At 27.2% G+C, this 11,717-nt stretch overlaps 2 protein-coding genes across 4 annotated transcripts in view; both read left to right on the top strand.

The window, feature by feature from the left end:
• LOC126905990 (neuronal calcium sensor 2) overlaps window positions 1–4,268 on the top strand; it is a 49,106-nt gene extending 44,838 nt beyond the window's left edge. For all 3 annotated transcript variants that reach the window (XM_050686211.1, XM_050686210.1, XM_050686212.1), the window contains 4 exons: window positions 2,646–2,776; window positions 2,815–2,827; window positions 3,360–3,488; window positions 3,957–4,268. In XM_050686211.1, the coding sequence (XP_050542168.1) occupies window positions 2,646–2,776; window positions 2,815–2,827; window positions 3,360–3,488; window positions 3,957–4,133 (450 nt within the window). In that variant the 3' untranslated portion in view covers window positions 4,134–4,268. The remainder of the gene's footprint in view (window positions 1–2,645; window positions 2,777–2,814; window positions 2,828–3,359; window positions 3,489–3,956) is intronic.
• Window positions 1–8,818, top strand: part of LOC126905998 (neurocalcin homolog) — a 53,688-nt gene extending 44,870 nt beyond the window's left edge. Inside the window, exons 2-5 of the mRNA XM_050686225.1 lie at window positions 6,642–6,768; window positions 6,996–7,114; window positions 7,173–7,361; window positions 7,429–8,818. Of these exons, the coding sequence (XP_050542182.1) occupies window positions 6,699–6,768; window positions 6,996–7,114; window positions 7,173–7,361; window positions 7,429–7,623 (573 nt within the window). The 5' untranslated portion in view covers window positions 6,642–6,698 and the 3' untranslated portion in view covers window positions 7,624–8,818. The remainder of the gene's footprint in view (window positions 1–6,641; window positions 6,769–6,995; window positions 7,115–7,172; window positions 7,362–7,428) is intronic.
• The last annotated feature ends 2,899 nt before the right edge of the window (window positions 8,819–11,717 follow it).

Raw genomic sequence — 11,717 nt, 5'->3', positions numbered from 1 at the left:
TGTTCTGTTTTTTATTAGATATAATCTATTTTTATGAAAATTTAAGTATGAATTAGTAATATATTTTTCTTATGTAAATAAATATTTATGAAATGTATGATTTGAAACCAACTTGTTTGAGCAACATTTGTTATTCTGTAAAACTTAAGTTGTCTTCTAGATGGGAAACAAAAAGTTAATGATCCTAAACTATCTAAAGAGTACACTTTATTTTCATGGATTTTGTATTAAGTTAGAGTTTAATTTTAAAATATAACTCATAAAAGAAAAAACACTTGAACTTTAAAATTTACATCAAACTTGGAATTGCGCTTTTTTTTAAAATCTTATTTTCATGAATCTAAACAAAATAAAATAAATAGGTTAAATCGCATGATCTTAATTTTTTATTATTATTAATTAGAGTATTTTATTGTTTGAAATGAAAATTTTGTACAATGATAGAAGTTTTTATTTCTTTTATTTAATTATATTAAATTAACTTTATAATTTATTCATTTAGTTGATTTAATCAAAACGTCTGTCTCAATGTTTTTGTTTTTCATTTTAAAATTTAATGATCTATATATTATAGCTTTATCATTTAAATCACTGAAATTTTAAATATTGTATACTATACATTGCTAAGTATATAATTTTTGTTTTTGGAAGATAAATAAGTTCATTAATTATAAGTGAACGAGTGTTATTTGGCTCCCAAGCATACATAAAAGTGTTAATCTCAACAACTAATTAAAAATTGGTTTTTATTATTTTTTTTGTTGGACTGAAACAATTTTATCTTGTCCCGTGACGTATAATAATTTTTAAAAACGGCGCAATGAATAGACCACAGAGAAGCATTGCTATTGTATTCATGAGCTAAGGAATTTGTCTTGCGAATAATATACCGTGTCATAACCAGATTTGACACTGCGGTTTATTTCTACCGGTTAATATGAACTGACGGGAAGGTTAAGTTTTTGATATTAACCTCTTCTTGATTTTGTTCCTCTAAAATTAATGGTTTGTACAAAGCCGGTGATTAATCGAGTCGCTTGTTCGTCAACCGGCAAAAGAAATCGCTGGTAAGACGGCCTAGTAACACCCCTATGCCCGCAGTGTATTCACTAAAAGACCTGTCTAGCGTAACACGCCACTTCCGGCGTTAATATTAGTTGGAAGATTGCGCTAAAAGAACAGCATTCTATATGTGCAACACGCAACTATCGTGCGCCTTGTTTGACGTGTTTGCGATAATGAACCGCAACAGTTCCAAAACCACATTTCCACACATTGATTGAATTTAACCTCTCACGAGTACCACATTGCAATTTAGTCAGCGACACGATAAATATGCTTTCGCACGTACATCAGGTAATTTGAATTTCTTGTCGAAACACCGTCTAAATAATTCGAATCGCTCAAATTTTTCGCTGGCAAATGAAATAAATCTGACTGTTAAAAAAAAAAAAAAGTTTTTTTTTATCACCCATTTAAACTCTGTATTTTTATCTTGTCCTCAATTTACTCCATTTCGAGAAACTTTTGGTAAATTTTATCAGTTTCATTGATACTTTAAAATTAATAAATTGATATTATTTTGTAGACAATCCGTTTAATTGTTTTCAATAAATTTGTTGCAATAATAATATTCATTTAGGTGTGTATTTGTCAAATACATACCTAAACGAAACAAAACAACACTGTTATCAATTTTTATTTGATAAAAGTGTTGTTTTGTTTCATTAAATATCTTTTTTTTGTAAACATATATTTAATTAAACGGATAATAAAGAGTGCAGAAATTATAACAAGTATTAAAATATTTTTAATTAATTCAATTCAATTCAATACTTATTACAAATCAAAAAACAGTTTTTTATTAGTATTTGCACAACAATGTGTAAAATACTATATGATTGTTTTATAGCTGACAAATAAAACATTAACTAAGCTTCAAATTTCAAAACCACGCAAAATTTATTTATACATTATTTTCATTTACTATCGAATTGGGATCAATATTTGCAAAAAATATTTATCTTATGTAACTTAAAAGTGTATCAACTATGTTTGTAAAATTTATCATTGTTTGATTTCAATGTTAGACATTGACACAGTGCAGTGTTTCCCTCAGCCGCACGTCACGTTATCAATTCATTTGGTAATTGAAGTGCACAATGGCCTAGTGGTAAGGTTTGTCTCTACGACGCCTTGAAACGCGGGTTTTAATCCCCAACCGCACCTCCTCTTTTCATACGATTTCCGGTACACTTACGATGACCGGTTGCCAATTTCTGTCGGCCGCGTTAACGTTTTGATGTTCAAAAAAACGAGTTGAAGTAATTCATCACTACGATTCGCCTCTTTCAAAAAGCAACCGATAGGATTTAAATATGAAAAGCAGTTATCATTGTATTGACTGTAGGTGGAATTTATGGTACGGTGGTATTAAAATGACGAGTAATCAAATTACAATGTCGAACATCATGAAAAGCGCGAAAACTATCTTAATGATATTCTACAGAAAACGGAAAAGTTGTTGTAGAATTAATATTTCTATTAAAATATTATAAAATATGAATTGAAATCAAATATTCGTAAATAGTTTTTCATTTTTAGAAATATTCAATTTGTATTCATGTTTTTTTCTTTGTTTGCAGCAAGATTGTCCAAATGGTCGCCTGACACCGGCCAAATTTGTTGACATGTATAAAATGTTCTTTCCCAGCGGCAACGCCGAAGAGTTTTGTGACCATGTGTTCCGAACATTTGATATGGACAAAAACGGATANATGTGTTCCGAACATTTGATATGGACAAAAACGGATATATAGACTTCAAAGTGTGTATCTATAATTATTTACTCGTTCAAAATTTTTATGTAATGGTCGAATAGAATTGTTTTAAAACGCCTACTTCGAACTTGATTATAATTTTGTGACGGAGGTTCTCAAAAAGTACTATTTATAAATCTTGTTAAAAATTTTACAAGCTCTATCCACTTGATCAAATTTATTTACTTTATTACCAAAGCTCTTGAATCTTAATCGATTTTCTTATCTTTTACTGGACGTTTAATACCTATAGAAACATTAAAACACTGAAAAGCTAAATATAATTTAGCATTTTTATACAATAAAGACTTCTAATTGTTTAAAAATATATCTAGAAATTTGCGTTCCGGAACGAGGCAATTGACTTTTGCATATGTTACGCCTATTACGCCCTAAATGTCATGCATTGAACTTCACTCCATCTTAATTTTCTAATAGTATCATAGTAAAATATCAAATTTTATCATTATCATAATAATACAAACACATAGGAGGACCCTTTGTCATGTATTACTTACTAAAAATTTCAACTTGTTTTAGGAATTCCTATTAGCCATTGACGTTACGTCGTCCGGCACGCCAGAAGAAAAATTAAAATGGGCGTTCAGGATGTATGACGTAGACGGTAACGGCGTTATTGACATTCAAGAAATGACTAAAATCGTTCAGGTAAGAATTAACAATAATTACGGTTATAACCAGAGGCGTAGTCAAAATTGAGAATGTCTTAAATTAAGCTGAGCAACTTAAACAATTAAAACTTTCCGCTTACCTTCACCGAGTATGAAAATTTAGTCATCCAGCTTTAATCCACGTCTAAACGTTCATTTAGTCATTACAATTAAAACAACGATTACTTCGAATCGCCTTCTTTAAAACTCATAATATTTCTTTTGTGTTATCGTCCTTATTGATCCTCGATGAATCCTTATTATCAAAAGTCTTCGAAATATTTCAATTGTTAAACCTTTGTATGGGAAATTTAATATTTCCTAATTATTGATTTATTATATTGAGATTTGTAAAATTAACATTTTTCAAAAAATTGTTGAAAATAATGACTTTTTTGGTAAAACTGAATATCTTAAACGTTATAATCGATTTTTAAATAAGCCGTGATACTGCGCATTGTTCTAGGCTATTTACGACATGTTGGGAGCGTGTTCGTCTAATCGCCCAGCCGATTCTGCTGAAGACAGGGCGAAAAATATATTCGCTAAAATGGACGAAAACAACGACGGTCAGCTTACCCAAGACGAATTCCTCAAAGGCTGCCTGCAAGACGAAGAACTATCTAAAATGCTCGCACCATAACCTCTGCCTCAGCTGGCGTGAGAGCCTTAAAAAGAACTCATATTTTGTCACGTTTTTTTATATATCTTTTTCTCGTCCCCGTAGGGTACGCCTTTGATGGTGCCAAAAAAAAAAAAAAAAGAAAGTAAATAAGAATATACTATTAAGCCAACTAATTTTTCTACAATTCTGAAAGTCCGCTGAATATTAATAAGCAACCTTAATTTTAAATTGAATTGTTTTCTTGTGCTATATTATAACGATTCGTTCTTATTATGGGGTGTAATAATATGTCCATGGTACTTTTATCCATGTGTGTACTATTTTAATGCGCAGGTTACCAGGTGGTACACGACAATGCATCTCTCTCCGCTGACGACCGGGGTTACCCGCCCCTTTTCTCGGGTCGATTTGCAAAGCAGTAGTTAAAAACACACATCATAACCTCGGTATGATATTTTCCATAATTTCCCGAAAACTACAGTCGACTTCCACTTTTTGTCTGGTATTTTTTTTTGTGTACATATAATGTTTATATACTCAGCACATTCCCATTGAACTATTTTTTTTATAAAATATTCATACAATAAAAACCTATAATTTCTATGAATCAATTATTGCTGATCTTTTCGCGCCTTCCCACTATGGTTGTTTCAAGTTGTAATCGATAGTTAAGCTCAAAACAAAAATTTTTAAGTTGAAATAACTTATGTAGTCGTTATAAAATGAAAAAAATCTTTCGAAATCCGTTTAACATTACAAAATTCAATTTGAGACTTTATCAGAGAAAACTCTTTCCGTGATCTCTAAAAATTATTGGTTATGAGTAAAACACCAAAATTTATTTACAAAAGTTATTTTTAGAAATAGTTTATAAACGCGTTTAGTAAACATCTCAATAAATGAAATACTTTCAAATAATGCAATTGTAAGGTCAAATGGAATAGGCCAATTTTAATGTGACAAAGTCTTATTATTCTGCCTTTAAGTTGTATGACGTTTTATAAATAAAATAATTGACGTGCATACCTTTGGCTAAATTATTTGTTAGCTTTTAATTTTAAGATGCATTTTCTTGGACCAATATATTTGTATAGTTATTTATCGCATAAATTAGTTAAAACATTTTTTACCTTATAAATTTGATGTATTGTATTTAAATTCTGTTTCTATTGATGGCACTTATTGTTAGATTCCATTAGCAATAAATTCAACCAACATTTCTATTACCAAAGATTTCAAATAAAAGCACAAAAAACACAATACTATAGTTAACTATTTGTGTTTATTGTAATGTTAATACTTCTATTTATATACTGTGTACTGTTTCTAATTATTTATTTGACACTTAATATTATGTTTTTTAACATGTAGTTTTTAAAGTATATATAATAATAAAATTGTTATAGTATGGAACATACTTTTTACTTCATATCCTAATTAAACTGGATTTTTTGATAGTTTATTAGTTGCATATATTTTTGTAATTTATTGTTATGAAAATTGTGTAATTTGATCAAGTAAAGTAATCATAGCACTTTTCCTCTTCTTCCACATTTCTTTTTCTTTTTATAATTTCAATATTTAATATTGACAGATTTATTTTATATAATTTTAATTCTGATATAAGAAATATTAATATTATATATCTACTAAAATTTGAATAAACTTGTGTACACGTAAACAAAAGAATATACATTAATATAATTCTCTTTATTCGACTATTACTAAAGTATTTTTCATTGTACACAAGAGCTTTTTTTTGAATTATAACTAGCCAAATCAAAAAAACTTTAATTTTAATCAAGAGTTTTTCTATACACCAATTTGTATCATATTTTTTTATAATATACTAATTGTAGCTTTAAAATCATATTTAAAATATTATAATATAATCTAAATTTTATTTATGTTTTTATTTTTAACGATCTTTAAATTTATTTCTCATTTTTAATCATTTTTATTCATGAATGTTATGTGGATGAAAGTAAATAAAAAATTATTACTTATTGAAATATTGATATGAATAATGAAACAAACATTTAATATTAGTATTTCACAAAAAAGACCAACATTATACAAAATATTTTATTAATTTCTTATTCAAATTTGTTTGCACATACTCTTATAGCTAAAATACTGATAAGTATGTATTTTAATTTTTTCTGTTATAACTAGGCTAAGCTAAGGTTATATTAAGTAGTTTAAGAGTATGTAGTTTTTAAGACTAGAAAATATTTATATTTCTTTTTGCTCTGAGCGCTGTGTATTGTTAACAGATAAATCAAAAACTTAAAAAAATTCTGATATCTTAAAATAATGTGTTTTTATTTATTCCTTTTTTGTAAAATCTATTTATTAATGAATAATTTATTAGTATCTCTCTTTCTCTCTGCACTACTATTTCGTTTCTCATAATTTGGTAAGATGTTATATAAAATCAGTTGACATGGGTTACTATTAACTTTTATTACTTATTAATAAAGGATTTTTAAATTTATATTTAACACAAATGTTTATGTTAAGTAGAATATGAAGATAAAAGCTTGATTTTTTTTCATTTCTACTTCTTGATTTGAAAAGAAAATGGGTAAACAGAATAGCAAATTGAAACCTGAAGTATTAGAAGATCTCAGACAAAATACAGAATTTTCAGGTAACATATTTTATATACTAGTGGAATCAGTACTTTTTTTCATCTATTATAGGTAAAAAATCTTAGAAGGACTAGAATTGTGATTATCTTACCATTACCACCTTTTCCTTTTCTATATAAAGTTTCTAACTTCATCAAAGAGATAGAAAAATGTACTGGATTTGATATTGAAACTATGTCCAATAAATTATTTTGTTTTTAAAATATAATTATGTCTGTGTTAATAGATTCTGAGATTCAAGAATGGTATAAAGGATTCTTGAAAGATTGTCCTGGTGGGCATCTTAGTGTTGAAGAGTTCAAAAAAATTTATGGAAACTTTTTTCCATATGGTGATGCATCAAAGGTATGTTTATAACTACATATTATGTCAAATCAAAAGAAATAATACATTTTGTGTACAGTTTGCAGAACATGTATTCCGAACATTTGATGCCAATAGTGATGGTACAATTGACTTCAGGGAATTCCTTTGTGCTTTATCAGTAACATCTAGAGGGAAACTAGAGCAAAAACTAAAATGGGCGTTTAGTATGTATGACTTGGATGGTAATGGATACATATCACGCCAAGAAATGTTGGAAATTGTTACAGTAATTAATATAAATCTATAAAATTTTGAACTGATGATTATTATTTTATTCTCATTGATGATTTCAGGCCATTTACAAAATGGTAGGTACTGTGATGAAAATGCCTGAAGATGAGTCTACACCCGAAAAAAGAACTGATAAGATATTTAGACAGATGGATAAGAATAATGATGGTCGTCTATCTTTAGAAGAATTCATTGAAGGGGCAAAAAGTGATCCTTCAATAGTCCGGTTGTTACAGTGTAATCATACTGTTCAATAAATTGACTATATAGCAAAATTTTATGGTCAATAATAAATTTATAATAGAATTACATCTTTTTATATATTATTTAACCATAAAGAAAAAAATATTTGAGGAATTAAACAATAAATTTGAGTATACATAAATTAAATATTATGGTGCATATTCCAGTTATTAATTCAAATTCGATTTCATAAACATTTACCAGTATTTTTTTGGAAATCAAAGAAATCGTTTCAAAAAGTTAAATATTTTCATTTTATGTTCATATAGTGTATAGTCAATGTGTATGAGTAATTCGAATATTTTGCTTTTAAAAAATTATTGTTTTTTACTGTGATATATTCCTAAACTAATTTTTATTTTATCCTAAGAGAAACTCAATTCACTTTAATTATAGTTAAAATATTTTAACTCAAATATTTATATATTATTTTATAAATATTTGAATCAAATTTTTTTAGAAACTAAAAACAAATTGTTCTAACAATTTCTTTTGTTCCATATTATAATTTTTAACCCACATTTTTATTTTTAAAATTTATATTTAATTGTTGATTGAAAATAATATTTGTTAATGCTTGAGTTTATTATTTCTCTGATTACTTCTAAATAACTATTATTCAATTAACATAAAAAAATGTATGTCTCTTTTTAAATGAATTTAATAGATATACTTATTAAATTTGTTGGGCATCAAATATTATTAGAAAAATGACATTGAACTCAATTGTGAAATATTTATCCATAGTTTTCATTATATAATAAATAATTTTTGTATACTGTTTTAAACAGTATTAAGCTAAAATATTTATCCTTTATTAGACAAGTATTATAAGTGTTTCCTCTACAACATTAGAATACCTTTATTTCATGAGTAATTTAAAGTGAGTTTAGATTAATTAAAATATAAGACTATAAAAAGTTTTGAAAAAAATTATTATGTGCTAGTTATAATTTTTTTTTCATTTTATGGTAATACTTAAATTTTAGTTTTAAAAATTCTTACGAATATCTAATCTTTTTTAATTGCTCTTATTTTCTAACTTTATTTCTGTATCTGAAAAATTATTAAATAACACAACTAAATAAGTTTCCTACGATTTTCAAGGAAAATATCTACCAAGTATTATATTAAATTAACCTAAATGATTAGTGGTTAAGAGCCCGTTGTTTCTTTAATTGTTATTTTGTTAAAAGTATATATATTTTTTGTCTTAAATGTGGATTGTTATTGTTATTATATCTTTAATTGTACTTACTTTCATAATCTTGGTGCTAAATTATTGGGTTCTCTAGTTATAACTACCATAATTAATTACACTCTTAACTATAAGAATTCAATTAAATTATGAGTAACCTTTTAATTTCTTATTTGTGTAAAACAAAAACTCAAAACCTTTTTAATATTATTAATGTAAAAAACATTAATAGTTCTCCTTTTACATTATTTTACATTACCTATTTATAATTGAAATTTAAAATTGTTAACATTATTCAATGTGGTTTCACTAAATAATCAAGTGCCATTGTTTGCCATATTTACATGATATTTTATTGCTCAAATTACTCATTTGTGTCAAATTTCACTATTTCTTTTGTGTGAATTTAATTTTTAAATTAAAATTTGATTATTATTTTTAAGTTCTCTTTGTTTGTAAAATAATATTATTTTCTAAAAAAATAGTTTTGATATACCAAGTACAATATATTGACATTTAATTCTAACGAATGGCAATTTTAATATCATGTTAAATACATTTTTTCGGTTAATAATGTATGGCTATAAACATTTTTCATAACATAAAATATTAGCGAAGTTTTCATACATCTATATTATGATTATTAACTTAAATTATTGTAAATACTTTATGTTTAATTCAAATAAATAAATTGATTTATTGTGTGTGCTAACTATTAAGTTTCTTTTTTTTTATATTCTTTGAAATATGAAAAGGTAATAATTTTAGTGTAATGTATTTTTTTATTGTTTGTTGAAAGTTTGTTACGTTTAAAACACCAAAACTTTAAATATTTCGGCTAGTGTCATGGGATATTTTAAAAGTTTTAAATTGTTCACTTATAATTTACACAGGTTTAATGTCATCATATTTTTAACAACTTCTATTATAGCAATTTTGCTGATCTATACATAAAAAAAAATATCGTTTAGTAATTATATTTTAACATACTATATTCAATACTATATTCCGTATAATTATATCCTATAGCATTTTTTAATATATTGATATTCAAAAATATTTTGTGGCTAGTTTTACCTATGATTTCGTTCGATATTGTGTTGTTGAATTTAATTTTAAACTATATATTTTTGGTTATTTTTTTATATTTAAATACTAGTTTTTAATTAGTTATAATATAAAAAATTCGGGCCGTCGTCATAAGTAGGCCACTGATTCCGGTAGANTTCGGGCCGTCATCATAAGTAGGCCACTGATTCCGGTAGAAGTACCCGGCTACGCCGGGCACGATAAGTGTTTTTCAGAAAAAATATTACTTCAGAATCAGTGAAAACTATAGAAAACTATATCTAAAAATGTTATTATTAAAATCAGGAAAATTCAAAAAGAAAATATAGTAAAATGTATTGGGTATAAGGTTGAAGCCTCTTAATGAGGTATTCCCTTTAGGCCTATTTTTAGGACTTTGGTAACTGCGATTTAACGATGAACATCATAGTTATCATAGATGAACCCCAATTCAAAAGATAAACTCATAGTCTCATACATCATATATGAAATAAAAGAAAATTATTAACTCTGTACTTAGTAATGTTCTTATAATGAAAGCACAAACTTAAATAATTATAACGTCATGAAATTTATATATAACATATAACATTCCTTGATAAAAATAGGGCAAATGCAAAATAGTGTCCTAATAATAATACACATAATACACCATTAAATAAGGTTCATAATACGTATCAGCAGAAATGAATTACTGCGCATAATACAACCACGCGCGTGGACTTAAAAAAAAAAGCTCGTAAAACGATGAAAAATGAACGGATTGAATTGATTTTTTTATCACATCTCAGGAATGTCATTGGGCGGGTCTAATGAAAATTTCAAACCTTAAGTCGTAAAACGCTGGCGTCAGCGAGCGTTTTTCTCGAAAACGGTCGAAATTTTAAAACGCTCGCTCGCGAGCGGCAAAAATTTTCCGACCTTCGCCAATAATTTTCCCGGAGTTTGGTGACCGAGTACTTTCGTCGAAAAAAACAATTTTGAAAATCCGAGCACGCTAAGTAATTTTCCCAGAAAAGCGTTTTTTTCCTTGTTCTATTATATATAAAAAATTAGTGGTGATAGAAAAAAAAATTGCAGATTTGAAATCAGCGTAATAAGTTGATAAAAAAAAAATTATTTTTAATTAAAGCTTATGTTGTTACGTGTAAGTTAAAAAAAAAATTGTCCGGTCGACATGTCTTCTATGTGCTGACACAACACCTCCTTACGCTCTAGGCTGGCACTCGCACCCGTTTCCCTCTCGATATCATCCGTCCAGCTATTAATATGACAATCGGTTGTCATCGTGTGTCTCCTTGCCCTTGACACCGTGACAAGGCCGCTGCCGAATATGGATTACTCTATTCTGCGCTCTATTCCGTTTTCGACGTACACTTTAACTGGTTGTTCCGTTCAGTTTCGGTGGTTTTTCTGTTTGTTTTTACTTTCGTTTTCTGGCGATTAATATATATACAAACTTCGTGATGGTAAACTGCGTAATAAGTGTTATTTTGCCCATCGAGCTATTCGTATTAACTTATATATCTGTGGCTTGGTGCAAGAAGGGCCAATGTCACGTTTTGTCGAAATTGTGATTATCAGGCCAATCTCATTTTTTAATTTTTGTTCTTCTGTTGATAAAACGGCCAATGTATTCGAACAAATGTGACAAATATAAATATATATCCTAACTTGCACATAACTATCATTCTTGATTGTGTTACCTTATATATATATAAATTATGTGGCCGCACTATTTAGATTCGCGATAGTGCAATTGATTGCCGTAGTTAAAAACATGCTATTTTTGTGTTCAATTTTTTTTTATTTTTGTACGTTATCCAAAGTCATGGATATATA

This window comes from Daktulosphaira vitifoliae, unplaced genomic scaffold (assembly GCF_025091365.1).
Source record: "Daktulosphaira vitifoliae isolate Bord-2020 unplaced genomic scaffold, ASM2509136v1 Scaffold_4, whole genome shotgun sequence".
Classification (NCBI taxonomy): domain Eukaryota; kingdom Metazoa; phylum Arthropoda; class Insecta; order Hemiptera; family Phylloxeridae; genus Daktulosphaira; species Daktulosphaira vitifoliae.
Note: the sequence above shows the minus strand (reverse complement) of the source record. Positions and strands in the feature narration are given on the sequence as shown.